The sequence below is a fragment of the Hyla sarda genome, chromosome 10 (assembly GCF_029499605.1).
Source record: "Hyla sarda isolate aHylSar1 chromosome 10, aHylSar1.hap1, whole genome shotgun sequence".
Lineage (NCBI taxonomy): Eukaryota > Metazoa > Chordata > Amphibia > Anura > Hylidae > Hyla > Hyla sarda.
The window spans coordinates 71,018,133-71,036,631 of record NC_079198.1 but is presented as its reverse complement, the minus strand read 5'-3'; the positions used below and the strand labels follow the sequence as shown (position 1 = coordinate 71,036,631).

General features: G+C 45.5%; 1 protein-coding gene across 1 annotated transcript in view; it reads left to right on the top strand.

Annotated features, from left to right (window-relative positions):
* The window catches only part of KMT2A (lysine methyltransferase 2A), a 156,513-nt gene that overhangs the window by 125,497 nt on the left and 12,517 nt on the right, over positions 1-18,499 (top strand). The window contains exons 26-30 of the mRNA XM_056543790.1: positions 6,434-6,610; positions 8,373-12,339; positions 14,245-14,325; positions 14,575-14,645; positions 18,324-18,491. Of these exons, the coding sequence (XP_056399765.1) occupies positions 6,434-6,610; positions 8,373-12,339; positions 14,245-14,325; positions 14,575-14,645; positions 18,324-18,491 (4,464 nt within the window). The remainder of the gene's footprint in view (positions 1-6,433; positions 6,611-8,372; positions 12,340-14,244; positions 14,326-14,574; positions 14,646-18,323; positions 18,492-18,499) is intronic.

Genomic DNA, 18,499 nt, shown 5'->3' with positions numbered 1-18,499 from the left:
CCCACAATGTGCACACACATATACAGCCCCCCAATGCGCACATACATATACAGCCCCACAATACACACATATACAGCCCCACAATACGCACACACATATACAGCCCCACAATGTGCACACACATATACAGACCCACAATGTGCACACACATATACAGCCCCACAATGTGTGCACACACATATACAGCCCCACAATGTGTGCACACACACATACAGCCCCACAATGCGCACACACATATACAGCCCCACAATGCGCACACACATATACAGCCCCACAATGCACACACACATATACAGCCCCACAATGCGCACATATATACAGGCCCACAATACACACATACACCATAAGTAAGTACCAGTAATGTGTGCTGCCGCTGGCTTCGCTCCTCTATTGCGAGCGCCGGGCAGGGAGAGGGAGGGACACGTCAGCCAACGTCACTGGCTAGAATCTTTTAGCAATTGCTGCTGGTAACTGACATGCAGCACACAGGCACTTCTGATGCCAGCAGCCAGGGCAGTTTTAGAGTGGCGAAGTCCTGAAAAACTTTAAAACCTTGTCTCCCAGTCAGCACTCCCTCGAGTGCCACCCAAATGCACTCCGTATGCTGACCCCTGTTCTATAGCAATGGGAGATTTATTGATTTGATTTTTAAAAGAGCTGTCCCAATAAACTTTTACAATGCGTTTCAGATTGTGCTGCCAGAGATTGATTTTTAAATGGTGTGATAATTTTACATGATCATTTATTGTTATGTAAATGTGACCAACTGGTTATATATAATTTTATATTTGCTCTTTTCAGTTAGACAGACCTTATGTGATAAAGTGAATGTCTACCTTTGCATGCACAATTAGATAACATTTTTCTACTGATTTTCATTTTGAAATTCAATATATATGGCTCTGGAAAGTTTGTTCATGGTGTCCACTGACAGCCAACATTTGTGATACTCTATGTAGCTCAAGCCAATACCTTTTCTTTACAACTGTTATTATTTTATTGGCTTTGTTAAGCGAGCTTCCAGCGAATATGATCTCCCTTTTACCAAAAGTTTATGCCTAAATACTAAGAGGTAGACTCTGTTTGCATCTATTTCTCACCCATATCAAGGGGGACACAGAAGACTACTGCCACTAAGAGGTGATACTAAGCAAGATAGTGTTAGGTCAACAGACTATATACCTCTCCTGCAGGCATTGAGCTCATGCCAACATTAAAGGTAGACAGGAAAACTAGAATGATTCTGGCCTTGAAATCCCCATCTCCCAGGCACGTGTTCTCTGGCGCTGCACCGTGCCTTCCATCAAACTGTCCTCTCTCTACGGCACTACGGGGGTTAATAGCCCGGCTCTGTCCCTGCCAGCAGGACTTACTTGTAGAGGGCCTCCTCTCCCGTTCCCTGAGCAGCCCTCGAGGCTGTCGTGGCTTCGGCGTATATTCCCTTGCGACAGTCCCTGCACTGCCGCATGCAGGGGACCACGGCTGGCTTCTGTTCCGGCACCGGCTCCTCTCTCTGCACTCACGGCCTCCCTTCACTGCGCTTGCGGCCGGTATATCAGGCTCTCCAGTGTACCGGAGGGGGCCTCGGACGGCGGGCGGTTGAAATATGGGCAGTGACATCTCTAGGGCCCTCCCATCCTTCCTCACTTGTTTGCCGGCTCCTCTCGTGGGTTGCCTGCTCCTGCTACCTCTCCTCTGCCATTTGTACCAGCTGCCTCCCTCAGAAGTCTGCTCTTCTCTGGACTCGGGACACTGGCTGGGTGTGCTTGCTCCTTATCTGTCTGGGCTTTCTGACTTGTGCCTCTCATGTCCGACCCCAGACCTGACCCCTCCCCCCCCACCTTCCCGGCAACTGGCCCCTGCCCTGGTCACTTATTATTCCTGTTCGGGCTGCAGAACCAAAATGCCAGTTTGGCTTTGTTGCCTGCATTCGTCTCTACCTGGGTGTCCAAAGCGCTGTCGGTTTGGGCATCTCAACTGCGCCAAGATATTCTTGCCGTCTCCTCCCCAGGCAACCTGGCAGATTTAGTGCAGCAACTCTCTAATGCGGATGAATACCTCTGCTCAGCTTCCCTGGAGTCAGCCCGCTGTGCGGCCTTTGCCTCAGGCAACTTTGTTGCTCTTCAGCGCTCTGTGTGGCACAAGGCGTGGAATGCCAATGCCGCCTCTAAGCGTAGGAAGTTTTCTTCCTTTTGGCCCTTTTGGTTTCCTTCGGGCCGCTCGGACAAGCAGACGCCCTCCCAGGACAGGAGAGCCCCTTCCTTCAAGGCTCACCCCTCCTGGAAAGCGGGGACCCATTCAAACTGCCCTCCTGCCAAGATGGGGCTTCCCCTTGGGTGGGCGGTCGCCTCTCCCTCTTTAGGGACACTTTGCTTGCGCAGGTGAAGGACGCTTGGGTTCGGGAGGTCGTTTGGTTCTATTCCCCAGGATATTTTTTTTCCGGTTCCGCCCTCCTCTGTCTCCCACCCTCGCTGCGGCTTTTCAGGTTGCTCTTCACACCCTTTTGTCCCAGGGAGTCATTTGAACGGTTCCTCCTTGGATCGTTTTTCGGGGTTCTACTCTAATCTCTTTGTGGTTCCTAAGAAGGACGGTACTGTTCGCCCAATCCTCGACTTGAAGCTCCTCAACCACCATGTGCACCTACGGCACTTCTACATGGAATCCCTGTGGTCAGTGGTTGGGTCCATAGATCTGGATGAGTTCCTTTCCTCAGTGGACATCCAGGACGCCTACCTGCACACTCCTATCTTTCCTGGCCCATCAGCGGTTCCTCCGTTTCCGATTCCTGCGGGTCACTTTCAGTTTGTGGCTCTGCCCTTCAGGCTGGCCTCCACTCCTAGGGTCTTTACCAAGACACTGGCACTGGTGGTGGCCTTTCTCAACTCCCGAGGGGTTTGTGTGCTCCCCTACCTGGACGATCTGCTCATCAAAGCACCCTCTCTCGAGCAGAATCGGGTGAGCCTCCACCAACATCACTCTGCAGACCCTGACCAGCTTTGGTTGGATTGTCAATTGGAAAAAGTCCAAGCTTCCTCTTACTCAATTTCTGATTTTCCTGGGAATCTGCTTCGACATGGTAGCGGGCCTGTCTGTCTCTTCCGGAGGACAAGCTCAGGTCCTTGAGGTTGGGCATTCATCTGCTCCGGCGTCCGAGCCCAATCTCTATCCACTCCTGCATGGCGGTGCTGGGCAAGATGGTGGCAGCAATGGAGGCGGGTCCGTATGCACAGTTCCGGTACCACCCCCTCCAGCTAGCCATCCTGTTGCAGTGGGACAAGTCTCCTCTCTCCACCATGAGATTCGGCTTCCTCCCAGTGTCCACCGCTCCCTCCTCTGGTGGCTTCGGTCCCCTCTTCTCCGGGAGGGTTGCTACTTTCTGCCACTTCACTGGCAGGTCTTGACCACGGACGTGAGTCTCCTCGGCTGGGGAGGTGTCTTCCAAGACAAGACGGTCCAAGGCCGGTGGTCCTCCCCCGAGTCCCGTCTCCCCATCAATGTGCTGGAACTTTGGGCAATCTTCCTGTGCCTCCTTCATTGGCAACAGCTCCTTCGCCACCTACCAGTAGGGGTACAGACAGACAATGCCATGGCTGTGGCGTACATCAATCGCCAAGGTGGTACCCGCAGTGCATTAGCAATGCAAGTGGCTGCAAGGATTCTCTCCTGGGCGGAAAGACACGTTCCCACCATCTCTGCCATCCATATCCCTGGGGTGGACAATAGGGAGGCAGACTTTCTCATCCGCTCCATAGCCAATCCTGGCGAGTGGTCTCTCCACCCAGAGATTTTTGCTCAAATATGCCGTTGCTGGGGGACTCCAGACATGGACCGGTTTGTTTCCCGCTGGAACAGGACAGTCCTGCGCTACGTCGCCCGGTCCTGGTATCCCCTGGTGTTAGCAGGGGACACTCTGGTGGTCCCTTGGACTCCATTCTCCCTCCCCTACCTCTTACCGCTGCTTCCGGCTACTTCCCAGGGTAGTCCGAAAACTCAATGCAGAGGCCATTCTGGTGGCGCCGGATTGGCCTCATCGTGGGTGGTATGCGCATGTGGTTTGTCTTATTGTAGACGTTCCCTTCAGTCTTCCAGACCGCCGTGACCTGCTCAAGCAAGGACCCCTCTGCCACCTCAATTCACTTTTGCTGGTTGAAACCGCGGTTTTGAGGGCTCATGTTTTTATTTTTTATTTTTTTTACCCAAGTCATCTGGACCATGTTTCATGCCCAAAAGCCCTCGTCTGCTAGGATCTACCACCATACCTAGCGGGCCTATTTCCGCAGTGTGAGGCCCACTCACAGTCTCCCACCTGTTTTTCCTTGCTGAACCTCTTTTCTTTCTTGCAATCTGGTTTGGAGACGCGCCTTGCGCAAAGCTTCATCAAAGGGCAGGTTTCAGCTCTCTCTATCCTCTTCCAACTCCCCCTTGCATCCGATCCACATGTCTGCAAGTTTTTGGAGGGAGTGGGTCATGAGGTTCCTCTGTACCGGTTCCCTACTCCTCCCTGGGACCTGAATCTGGTTCTGAATGCTTTGCAGGGTATTCCGTTTGAGCTTCTTTGGCAAGTGTCTCTTCGGTTCCTCTCTTGGACGATTGTCTTCTCAATTGTGGTTACATCCATTCGCCGTGTCTCGGAATTGGCAGCCCTCTCTTGCCATCCACCCTTCCTGATTCTTCATCAGGACAAGGTGGTTCTTCGGCCGGTGCCTTCTTTCAAGCCTAAGGTCGTCTCTTCTTTCCACTTCAATGAAGATATTGTGTTGCCTTCCTTCTGCCCGGTCCCGTCTCATCTTCAGGAGCGTCAGCTGCATAAGCTGGACGTGGTTTGGGCCGTTCAGACTTAACTGTCGGTCACCTCTTCCTTCCGACCTTGTGACTCGCTGTTTATGCTCTCTGAAGGGTGGCGCAAGGGGCTCCAGGCCTCTAAGGCGATTATCTCCCTGTGGATTTGGTCCGCCATCTCTGAGGCCTATCATTGTAAGGGGGGAGGTTCCCCCTTTCCGGGTGATGGCTCACTCCTCACGCGGTGGGGGCCTCTTGGGCGGTCAGCCATGGGGCTTCAGCTGTGCAAGTTTGCAAGACAGCTACTTGGTCATTCTTGCACACCTTGTCTAAGTTCTATCGTGTTTATACCTTTGCGTCTGCCAACACTGGTCTTGGCCGCAAGGTTTTACAGGCGGTGGTTCTTTAGTCTTCCTTAGTTCGTTCTGGCTGGGATCTCTAGGTTCCCTCCCCAGGGACTGCTTTAGGACTTCCCATGGTTCCTGTGTCCCCCAATTGAAGTGATCAAGAAAAGTACATTTTTTTTCTATACTTAATGTAAAATCTTTCTCAGAGCTTCTATTGGGGGACACAGCACCCACCCATTGGTTTTGGTTGGTTGTGGCCAGCCAGGTTCGGCCGCCTGTTTGTGGGAGTTTTTTGGTCAGCCTTTTTTTGTCTGGGTTTTTTTCGGACTGTTTTCTCTTTGTCGGTTTCTGCTACTGCTTTGGGACTAAACTGATAAGCTTAGAGTCGGGGTGGGTATATTCTGCTAGAAGGAGCCAAATTCCTTTTTGTTTTTTGCCTAGTGTCAGCCTCCTAGTGGCAAGCAGCATATACCCATGGTTCCTGTGTCCCCCAATAGAAGCTCTGGGAAAGAGATTTTACTGTAAGTATAAAAAATCTACTTTTTCTTGCTCGTATCTTTGGGGGGGCACAGAAGACTTTGGGCCGTCCAAAAGCAGTAGGAGGAAGACAACTGAAAAAAAAAAGACCCAAGAAAGCCAGGATTTTGAAAGATAATTAGGAATTACCTATTGAACAGATGAAGGTACAATAATTCCTGGCACCCTCAAGTTTTGATGCAAGTTTTTTTTTTTCTTTAGCAAAAGTCTAGTACAATATAAATGCAGCACGCGTTACAGCTTAATAGCCTTTCACAACTGCATAAAAATAAATAAATGTAAAAAAATTAAAAATCTTGCATGAAAACTTGAGTGCAGGAACTTAATTTACCTTCATTGTGATTTCCGGTCACGGGCACCCACATCATCACTAGTGCCGACCTATTTCTACTTGGTTAGAACTGATGAGGCCTAAGGGCAAGCCCGCACAGGGGATCCCCACTGGTTAAGGCCAGTGAAATGTCAGTTGGAAAGGAAAAGGTTGTGCCCTGTGTCTAGATGCCATAAAGGAAAACTGTTTGCAGAAGAGGTATAGCCTGTACGGTAGCAGTTTACACCTTCTTGCTTAGTGTTGCCTACTAGTGGCATCAGCACATACCTCACGGTCTGTGTACCCCAATAAACACAGCAAGAAAAGTATTTTACAGGCAAGTAACACAACAATCCTTTCTCTTTGTGTTTTTGTGGTCACTGCTTCCATAAACCAATGAAGAGACGGAGTTAAACGATTTGTTTTTTAAAGTGTATATTTTTTATTTATATTTTTATAGACTCTTGCACACAACGGGTAAAACCTGTAGATACTATTGGCATCCCTTCTCCTGAACATGTTTCTTCAGCTTCCAGCATCTTGGCTGCTCCCCGACCGTCTGGTGTGGGAAGGGCCCGCACACACAGATATGCCCTTAATCGGTGTTTTCCTGGACCTCGTCCACTTCCATCAGCAGGTATGTAAGCAGATGAGTTAAGATGGTCAAAAATGTGTACTAGAAACTCTGGAGCTCAAGACAAACTCTTTCATAGTTATGTTTACTCTTGATCTGTGATGGGCAACGCTGACCCAGAATTGGCAAATTGTGTGAAAAAAAACACAAAGTAATTTGCCCACAAAAACAAATCACTGATTAGCTTTCATATGTTTAACAAGCTCTAAAAAAGTGAAAGCTGAGCTGTGATTGGTTGCTGTGAGCAAAATCTCTTTAGTTTTCTCACACTGATAAATCTGGGCCTATGTCTGAACTTGTTTGTGGTGATGCATACTGTGACCTATACTTTCCGTTTTTATATTTTTAAAGCTTGAGCACATGGCTTTGACTGGTTGTGGCGGTGTTTAGGGCACCCTTGGTTATTATAGTAGAGGGGCACACATTTGGCAGCATCCAGTGTAAATAGTATATTGCAGACTGTGGTGTCTGGGTGATGCTTTATTGGATGCAATGGTAGAAGCCTACTAGGAATGCGGGAGCTTTTGGCTCCATCTGCCCTTAGCTTCTCCGCTTACGTAAATTAAATTCTTCAAACAGACTGATCCAGCTCAGAGATTCCCACTGCCCCAGGAAAGGCATGATATGCATGACTATAAGACATTAGATTGAGAAAGTCCACTGCATCTGGGAGCCTTACAGCTGTTTATTTTGTACCAGCAGTATTGGGCAAGGTGCTGTCCTTCTATTTGTTTTATCTTTCTTTCCCAGATAGGTCTTTGACATGTTAGCAGGCATGTACTATGCTCTATAGTGTGGCAGGTAGGTGGTGTTTTTGTCACTGGGGAATGGCTTTGGAGTGTATGGCCTGTAGCATGGGGTGTGAAATAAACTCTCTACTAGATAAACTAGATAAAACATGTCTGCTTTCTTCATGTTTTTCTAACTCTGGAAACCCCTTGAACAGGTGTGTAGGTGTGCTTGTGTGATTTAGTTTCAACTATTCAGTTAAATAGGACAGAACTTACATCTACATTTACTCCCTTGTTAAATTAGGCCACACAGCCACTGCCATTTTTAAATCATATTGTTTAAAGGAGTAATCCAGTGGTGACTCAGTGGGGAACAACTTATCCCCTATCCTAAGGATAGGGGATAAGTTGCAGATCGCGAGGGGTCCGACCGCTGGGGCCCCCTGCGATCTCCTGTACGGAGCCCCGACAGCCCGCGGGAAGGGGGCGTGTCGACCTCCGCACGAAGCGGCGGCCGACACGCCCCCTCAATAAAACTCTATGGCAGAGCCGAAGCGCTGCCTTCGGCAATCTCCGGCTCTGCCATAGTGATGTATTGAGGGGGCGTGTCGGCCGCCGCTTCGTGCGGGAGTCGACACCAGCTATCTGGCCGGAGAGCCTGGCCCCCGTACAGAGAGATCGCAGGGGGCCCCAGCGGTCGGACCCCCAGCGATCTCAAACTTATCCCCTATCCTTAGGATAGGGGATACGTTTTTTACCACTGGACTACCCCTTTAAGGAACAGCACATTATTGATGTTTGGGGTTTTTTAATGCACCCAAAAGATAATTAGGTTTGAGTTTTTGTGCCCCTGCCACTTTTTGTCAGAACCCAGAAGTATGAAAGTGATATAGTAACAGAGTTAATAGCTACTATCACAGTAAAACTATACTGAAATAGCAAACATAGGGAGCATAGATGCAACACTGTCATTATTTCTTGAGTTTTTATATATGACTTATATTTCTGTTTAAAGTCCTTTTTTTTATTTTTAGGAAGTCCAGTTACTCATGAAATAGTGACTGTTGGCGATCCGGTCCTCTCCTCTGTGCTTCGTAGCATTGGTTCTCGCAGGCATAGTACCTCTTCCATATCTCTGCAGTCTCCAAAGCCACGTGTGATAACTCCTTCCCATACTGAGACTGCCAGACTTACTGTACCACAACCAGACACAACAGCAGCACTGGCAGACCACAGGTCTGCTAACATGGACTCCTCAACTTCTAATATACTAAATCAGAACAGCTGCATGCCCAGCAATATGCTTAGAATTCCAGGGACAAAAGCAGATAAACCATTAGAAACCAGGCGAGCTGGCTCACTTGAAATGGTATCAAAAATTCCCAAAACAGATAAAGTTAAATCTTTAACTCAGAAGTCTTCTGAGTTATCAAATAATCCTGCTAGCACTAAAGTACCTGCTCAGCCGCAGGGCATCTTCTCTCCAGATTTGAGCACAAACAGAGCTGGCTCTGTAAAGGACAATTCTTCAGGAGTTCATGGCTCAAAATCTACCACCTCTCATCAGCACCAAAGGGCAATTAAGAGAGAAAATGATCCCAGTGTGGATAATTTTCAAGCTGAAAGAAAGCTATCCTCGGAGGAGATCCAAGAGACCCATTTGCCTTTGGGTAATCATGGTTTTACAGTGACCAAAGAAAGACGGCCAAAGTCAAAGAATCAGCTAATGGAGAGCTCTAAGGAAAAACATTCCAATAAATCCACAACTGACAGTGAACATGTATCATCAGATTGCCGAAGCCAAGTAGACACCAATGGGAATCATTTAACTTCAGATACTGGAAGTAATAAGACTCATAAAAATCTTGATAAGTCTGCAAGCAGCTCTGAAAGTCCACCGATGGAATCTTCTACAGTGAGCCCTTCTAAAGCAATAAAGCCAAAGATGGCAACTGAAAATAACAGCGAGAGAAAGCTGGACAAACAAACAATGTCACCTCATGAGCTGGCAACAAAATCACAAGATAGTCCTGAAGATACTGACGATAGTGCTGCCAACCACAGAAGCCCCAACACAGACTCTGAGCCACAAGCTGGCAATGCTTATCCTGCTCAGGACTCCAGTGTACTTCTCCAAGATGGTAGCAAAACTCAGGAAGATGGTTCATACAAAAGACGTTACCCAAGGAGAAGTGCCAGAGCGCGTTCTAATATGTTCTTTGGATTAACGCCTCTATATGGTGTACGTTCCTATGGTGAGGAAGACCTTCCTTTTTGCAGCAGCACACCAGGGAAGAAACGGGGAAAAAGGTCAGCTGAGGGTCAAGTAGATGGGGCAGATGACCTAAGTTCATCGGAAGATGATGATCTGTATTATTACAACTTTTCTAGAACTGTGGTATCTACCACTGCAGATGACAGACTAGGTGTACGCAACTTGTTCAGAGAAGATGATCGGAATTTTCATAGAATTCCTCAACTTGATGGAGTAGATGATGGCACAGAAAGTGATGCAAGCATTACTACCAACACTGGGAAATCTGGACACACAGGAAAGAGAAGTAGTAAGCAAAATGGAGCAGAAAAGTTGGCTGCATCAGATGAACAGCTGGAAAAATCTCATACAGGTAAAGGCAACAAAGGATCAGATGCCAAGATGGAAAGCTGTCATCCTGTGAAGCAAGACTCACTGGAGACTCAACTCAGCTTAGACACTCAACGACGAAGTCATAGTGGAGCTGATAAAACCCTGCTGGATACCTTTAACACGGAGCTGCTAAAGTCCGACTCTGACAATAACAACAGTGATGATTGTGGGAACATTCTCCCTATTGACATAATGGACTTTGTACTGAAAAACACACCAGCCATGCAAGCGCTAGGAGAAAGCCCTGAGTCCTCTTCATCTGAGCTACTTACATTGGGGGATGGCTTGGGGCTGGATACTAACCGTGGTAAAGATATGGGTTTGTTTGAAGTCTTCTCTCAGCAGCTTCCATCATCTGAACCAGTGGATGGTGCCGTTCCTTCTACTTTGTCTGCAGAAGAGCAGTTTGAACTTCCACTTGAGCTACCCTCTGATCTTTCTGTCTTGACCACTCGCAGCCCATCTCTTCCAAGTCAGAATCATAGTAGACTCAGTGTGATCCCAGACTCCCAGTTGTCTACACCCAGTGAGCGTTCCCTTTTATCTTTACCAACTGCAGACACAGGTGAAAAAAGAGTAACGGTTACGGAAAAGTCTGTGACATCTGGTGAGGATGATTCAGACCTGTTGGCTCAAAGTGTTGATAGAACATCTGAAGGACACATGACACCTGATAGATTTATTGCAGGGCACATGGACTCTGAGCACATTTCCAGCCCTCCTTGTGGACAGGTAGACCATGCAACAGGTCAAGAGCTGACACGAAATAGTAGTACACCAAATTTGCAAGTGGCAGTGTCTCCCACTGTGCCAATTCAAAACCAAAAATATATCCCAAACACCTCAGAGAGTCCTGGTCCATCACAAATGCAGAACACTGCCATACAGAGCACACCCCCTCACCTCAAATCTACAACTGAAAAAGTGGTTGTGGTCAATCAGAACATGCAGCCTCTTTATGTTCTGCAAACCTTGCCCAATGGTGTCACACAAAAAATACAACTGACACCTTCTGTACCACCTGGCTCAAGTCGCATGGATGGAGATGTGCCAGTTCTCAGTTCAATGGGAGCAGGACTTACTTTAGCCACCACACTCAATCCTACTCTAACTTCACCTTTTACACCTACTAGTAAGGGGCTTTTACCAATGTCCCACCACCCACACCTTCAACCCTTTCCATCAACCCCTCAAGCTGCTTTTTTGCCAGGACTCACTAACCAGCCTTCTGGTCTTCTTATTGGGGTACAGCAAACATCTGAACCACAGCTCCTAGTCGCGGATTCAGGACAAAGGTCAGATCTGAGTAGCACAACCAATCCTCCAACTTCTGGTATGAGTAAGAAAAGGCAGATCTCCCGCCTACACACCAAGAAAAACAAAAAATTGGCACCTTCTGTTGCCCCTGCTTTAAGGCATCCTCCTGAAGTTGTAGCAAATATGACACTAATAAACTTCCCTGCTTCACAGCTTGCTGGAAGTTTACCAAACCACCCAAGCTTAATTGATTTAGGCAGCCTAGGAAACGCTGCCCCCCACCGCAGTATTCCAAATATCATCAAACGTTCAAAGTCGGGGGTCATGTACTTTGACCAGACTCCCTTGCTTCCGCAGAATTTAGGAGCATCAAATTCTGTAGGGACTGCTACCAGCGTTATTGGCTTGGACCATGGACATCTTTCAAGTCAGGTGCCAGCAATTGCTGCTGGTTCTTCCGTCCTAAATGTTGTGTCCATGCAGACAACAGCTACACCTCCCCCTGTAAGTGGTCATGTCACTCTTACTACTCCAGGCATTTTAGGGCCTTCAGAACTTGGCTCTATTGGTAACTTTCTGATAAAGACAACCCAGCAGGGATTGGGCATTCAGGATAATCATGTGGCACTCCCTTCTGGACCTGGGATTTTTTCTCAAAGTACAACTACAGCTACGTTGGCAACCACTTCTAACATATGTGTTGTGCCCACTTCTCAGTCTGTTGGAATGACTCTTGCCCAGACAGTGAGTGACCAGGACTGTCCCTTCCCCATTCCTCACCACGTGAATAGACTGATTAGCACAAGGCCTCCAATCCTACCAGACACTGGTAGTTCAGATCACAGATCGCCATCTCACCCGCTATCATCTGACTCTGAGGGAAGAACTATTAATTCAGCAACTTCATCCTCCATTTCTGGTCCACAGAGAGTAATTTCCTCAGCAGGCCAAAAAACAAAAAGTAAGGGAAAGCGTCAGACTAGCTCCACAGAGAAGACAAGCAGGAAGAAACACAAGTCATTGCACTCCATCCAGGGATTAACTGTGGCACGAGAGCAAGACAAAGACAACAACCCACCTGGTGCCATTCTAGCAGGGTATGTTGAATGCATTTTGTTCCAACAAGGTTTGCCACAAACCTTAATTTTGATTTAACTTTTCTGTCTAGCATTAAAAGGGTTATCCAAAAATTAAAAAAAGAGCTAATTTCTTTCATAGACTGTTCCCTGTCTGTCTCCAGGTTGGGTGTGGTACTGCAGCTCAGTTCTATTGAAGTGAATTAAGCCAAGTTGTCATACCATACCCAAAGTGGAGATGGACGGAGCAGTCTTTGAAAGAAACTAGGTCTGTTTTTCAATCCCTGGATAACTCCTTTAACCCCTTAACGACGCAGGACGTATATTTACGTCCTGCGCCGGCTCCCGCGATATGAAGCGGGATCGCGCCGCGATCCCGCATCATATCGCGTCGGTCCCGGCGCTAATCAACGGCCGGGACCCGCGGCTAATACCACACATCGCCGATCGCGGCGATGTGCGGTATTAACCCTTTAGAAGCAGCGGTCAAAGCTGACCGCCGCTTCTAAAGTGAAACTGAAAGTATCCCGGCTGCTCAGTCGGGCTGTTCGGGACCGCCGCGGTGAAATCGCGGCGTCCCGAACAGCTGATCGGACACCGGGAGGGCTCTTACCTGCCTCCTCGGTGTCCGATCGACGAATGACTGCTCCGTGCCTGAGATCCAGGCAGGAGCAGTCAAGCGCCGATAAAGCTGATCACAGGCGTGTTAATACACGCCTGTGATCAGGATGAGCGATCAGAGTGTGCAGTGTTATAGGTCCCTATGGGACCTATAACACTGCAAAAAAAAAGTTAAAAAAAAGTGTTAATAAAGGTCATTTAACCCCTTCCCTAATAAAAGTTTGAATCACCCCCCTTTTCCCATAAAAAAAATAAAACAGTGTAAAAAAATAAATAAATAAACATATGTGGTATCGCCGCGTGCGTAAATGTCCGAACTATAAAAATATATCATTAATTAAGCCGTACGGTCAATGGCGTACGCGCAAAAAAATTCCAAAGTCCAAAAAAGCGTATTTTGGTCACTTTTTATAACATTAAAAAATAAATAGTGATCAAAAAGTCTGATCAAAACAAAAATCATACCGATAAAAACTTCAGATCACGGCGCAAAAAATGAGTCCTCATACCGCCCCGTACGTGGAAAAATAAAAAAGTTATAAGGGTCAGAAGATGACATTTTTAAACATATGAATTTTCCTGCATGTAGTTATGATTTTTTCCAGAAGTGCGACAAAATCAAACCTATATAAGTAGGGTATCATTTTAACCGTATGGACCTACAGAATAATGATATGATGTAATTTTTACCGAAATATGCACTGCATAGAAACGGAAGCCCCCAAAATTTACAAAATGGCGTTTTTTTTTCGATTTTGTCGCACAATGATTTTTTTTTCCGTTTCGCCGTGCATTTTTGGGTAAAATGACTAATGTCACTGCAAAGTAGAATTGGCGACGCAAAAAATAAGCCATAATATGGATTTTTAGGTGGAAAATTGAAAGGGTTATGATTTTTAAAAGGTAAGGAGGAAAAAACAAAAGTGCAAAAACGGAAAAACCCTGAGTCCTTAAGGGGTTAAAGTGGTTATCCAGGAATAGAAAAACACAGCTAATTTCTTTCAAAAACAGCTCTAGGTCTGTCTCCAGGTTGGGTGTGGTTTTACAACTTGGCTCCATTCACATCACTGGAACTGAGCTGCAGAACCCCACCAAACCTGGAGACAGACGGGGAGCGGTTTTTGAAAGTAGCTGTGTTTTTCTATTCCTGGATAACCCCTTTAAAGTATTACTATAATTTAAAAGAATTTGACCTTGACACCCCATTAATCGCTAGAATGAACATTGGATATGTTTGGATTTTTTGGATTTTTTGGATTTCTGCATGACAGTAATGCTTTAATACTATAATGGTTTTATTTTTAGGAGCATTAAGCCCAAATCTGATGGTCATGATCTAAATTCAACAACACAAACTAATGTGATGGAATCAGAAAAGACTGTGGGGTAAGTCATGAGATGATTAGCTTTGTAAGGTTCCTTTAGTCAAATATAGCATAACCCATAAAGTTTGTTACTCAAGAACTACTTCTGTCATAGAATTGCTTAAAAGGGGTATTCCTAAAAACTGGAGGAGTACCACTTGTTTGGGTTTATAGACTAATTATTTGATGGGGGAATTATTCTTAATATACAAAATTCCCTTAGACTTAGTCAGTCTTTTTTGTGATAGAATTTGTCATGTCTCTTTTGCAGGCAGTCCCCAGCCCTTGTAGATACAGATTCACCAGTGAAAGAACAACGCCAGCATGAACCAAAACTAGATGGTATGTACTTATGGTGGCCACCAGCACATTGTACCTTTTTACCTTTCCAATGGTGAATAGCCCTGAGTGAAGAATATATTAAAATACATATTATATTAACTACAGATACAAAATATTTCTCCAAGTGTACATGTCATTTCAAAAGATTTTTGTAAAGCGGCCTGGTTTTGATTTACCCATAGGAGTAATGACAAGCTAATGTATGTTCTCACTATTGTTAGAGTGTACCATGAAGGAGCCCTCAAAGGATCACTATCTCTACATCACTCATTCTCTACATTTAACCCTTAACGACCACGGATGTAAATGTACGTCCTGGCTTGGTGGGACTTCTCGCACGAGGACTTATATTTACGTCCTGTGTATGACCGCGAGCATCGGAACGGTGCTCACGTCATACACGGCAGGTTCCGGCTGCTAGTAGCAGCTGGGGACCCGCCGGTAATGGCCGACATCCGCGATCACGCGGATGTCCGCCATTATCCCCTCAGATGCCGTGATCAATACAGATCACGGCAGTGTTGTACTTTGAATGGATGATCGGATCGCCCGATCATCATCGGATCATCCAGCACGGCGGGCGGAGGTCCCCTCACATGGCTCCAGCCGTCTCTTGGGTTCTTCTGCTCTGGTCTGCGAGCACTGAACAGTATTAGCAATCATTATGGGGACATAAAAAGTGTATAAAAAAAAAATAATAATTTAAAAATAAAAAGTGAAAAATCCCCTCTCCCCAATAAAAATGAAAATTGTCCTTCTTTTCCATTTTACCCCCAAAAAGCGTAAATTTTTTTTTTTAATAAACATATTTGGTATCGCTGCATGCATTAATATCCGTACTATCAAAATATAATGTTAATTATCCCGTACGGTGAATGGCGTAAATGTAAAAAAATTAAGAAAGTCCAAAAATGCAGCTTTTTTGTCACATTTTATTTAAAAAAAATTATAAAAAATTATCTAAAAGTTTTATATATGCAAATGTGGTATCGATAAGAAGTACAGATGACGGCACAAAAAATTAGCCCTCATACCGCCCTATATATGGAAAAAGGAAAAAGTTATAGGTGGTCAAAATAGGGCGATTTTAGATTACTGATTCTGTACAAAAAGTTTTAGATTTTTTTAAGCGGTACAAAAATATAAAAGTATCTAGCCATGGGTATCATTTTAATATTGACCCACAGAATAAAGAACACATGTCATTTTTACCATAAAGTGTATAGTGTGAAAGCAAATCCCACCAAAATGTGCAAAATTGTGGTTTTCATAAAAATTTCTTCCCTAAAAAATTTTTTGGGGCTTCGCCGTACATTTTATGGTAAAATGAGAGATTTCATTACTAAGTACAATTGGTCACGCAAAAAACAAGCCCTTGTATGGGTCTGTAGATGAAATATAAAAGAGTTTTATGGATTTTAGAAGGTTAGGAGATAAAAACGAAAACACAAAAATAAAATTGGCCTGGTCCTTAAGGTGAAAATGGGCTTGTTCCTTAAGGTGTTAAGGGGCAGGCCTTGAGCTGTGCTATTTGCCAGTAGTAGACACAAAACTAACTTTCCAGTGTCTGACTAATCGCAGCACATACTTCTTTCTCTTATGTCATGACATTTTGCTTGAGAAGGTGCACTGTACTGTACAGGTTGATGATTTACACAGTACAGTACTAACTGGCTTGTGGAAGAAGTGGTTACTGATGCAATAGGTGATATGTGAGCAGAAAGGAATAAACTGCAGCAGCAGGATTACAACAAGATGAGGGTTATACAAAGCATTGAACTGCTACTTTGAAAGGGAGGGGGAGATCCTACAGTAGAAGTAAATACACTACTATTTACTCAGGGAACAGCTGCCTTGAGCTTTATGGGTTGTCAGAGATAAAAGCCTTGATTTACCTTTGAGGAATGGTGTGGCTTATCTTCTGCTGATAGACTGGCTCAGCTTGCAGATACATAGTCCAAGCTATCTCTGTCTGTCCTTTTACAGAACAGAAGCTAAGCCATGCTCCCACTTCCTGTAATTTGCCCTGATCTAGCCCTACAACAACAGGCAGATTGCAGAGAATTTAGACACCTAGTGGCCAAGAATTTAGGGCAGGGTAAAGATTTATTTTGGTTAATGGGGTACTCTGGTGCAAAACATTTATTTATTAATTTTTTTTTAAATCAACTGGTGCCAGAAATTTAAACAAATTTGTAAATTATTGTATTGTAATTTAAAAAATCTTAATCCTTCTAGTACTTATTAGCTGCTGAATACTACAGAGTAAATTATTTTCTTCTTGGAGAACAGAGCTCTCTTCTGACATCATGACCACAGTGCTCTCTGCTGACATCTCTGTCCATTTTAGGAACTGTCCAGAGTAGAAGACAATCCCCATAGAAAACATATGCTGCTCTGGACAGTTCCTAAAATGGACAGAGATGTCAACAGAGAGCACTGTGGTCATGATGTCAGCAGAGAGCTGTGTGTTCCAAAAAGAAAATAATTTCCTATGTAGTATTCAGCAGCTAATAAGTTTTCCACCGGAGTACCCCTTTAATGAAGTGATTTACAGATATGTTAAGAATCACGTAGAATATCATATGGAAGGAAGTTTGAGATGACAGTGCCCATTTAATTCCAGTAAATCAAATGAATACCAAAAAGGTAGGCCAACATAAGACCTTGTGAGACTCAAATATAGCCCAAGTAACAGAGATCGAATTACAGTGGACATGATTTTCTTAAGAGGAAAAAATCATATTAAAGGCAACTTTGCAGGGAATCCTGCTTCAATTTGAGCGATTTGTTCTATTTTCTTTTCCTCTATTAGACTACCATCGTCAGGGCTTGGTCTGTCTTTACTATGTGTCATGTCAGCTTATCAAGTTGATATTTATGTGACTTTTTGGAATTTCTTATAGCATCTGGTTGATATTGTCAATAAATCTCTGTGCCCTGGGCAATTGTCAGTAATGCAAGAGTTCCTCACCGAGGCATTAGCCTTTAACTTCTTATGGAACATACCTCTCAATGTAGATCCTGGCAAATGCTTTCAAAATGGAAGGCTTTAGATATGGAGATGAATAGGGCCTTAAAGGAGAACTCCAAAATATAAAAATTGTCCCCCATACTGCCGGCAGTAAACAAAAAAAAAAATGATGTACATACCTTCCTCCGCTCCCCCGGGGCCTCCGGTAACTGGCTCTGGTCTCCGCCTCGAACCAATCCTGGTTGCTGGTGGTCGGCGAGTCATACTGCGCTCAGCCAATCACCGCCCGTGGTGAAGTACCAACTCGGCCGGCGATAGGCTGAGCGGCAGTGTGACGTTTTTGGCCCTGGCAGCAGGTGTAGTGAAGAATTTTGTGTCTTGAAGCGTTCTCACACTGCTGCTCAGCCTATCGCCGGCCGAGTTGGGACTTCGCTGCGGACGGCGATAGGCTGAGCGCAGTATGACTCGCCGACCACCGGCAACCAGGAAGAGGATCATGGCGGAGACCAGAGACGGTTACCGGAGGCCTGGGGGAGCGGAGGAAGGTATGTCTATCTTTATTTTTTTTTTCTGCTCGCAGTATGGTGGACAATTCTTATATTCTGGAGTTCTCGTTTAAGCTTAGTCACATTTCTATACTCTCAAGATGGCTAAATGTTGGCAGCATATCCTCTTGTCAGATTTGTAATTTATTCCACATGCAGATTGTAAACAGCCAGAAGATGATGTTGGGTTTAGCTCTCCTCTGATGAGGTTGCTGCAGCATGAACAGAGGCGTCAAGATTCACTTCATGGACCCAAACAAAGAACTGGTCTTCTGTTTGAGATCTCCAGTGATGATGGTTTCCAGATTTCTGCTAATAGCATTGAAGGTAACTGA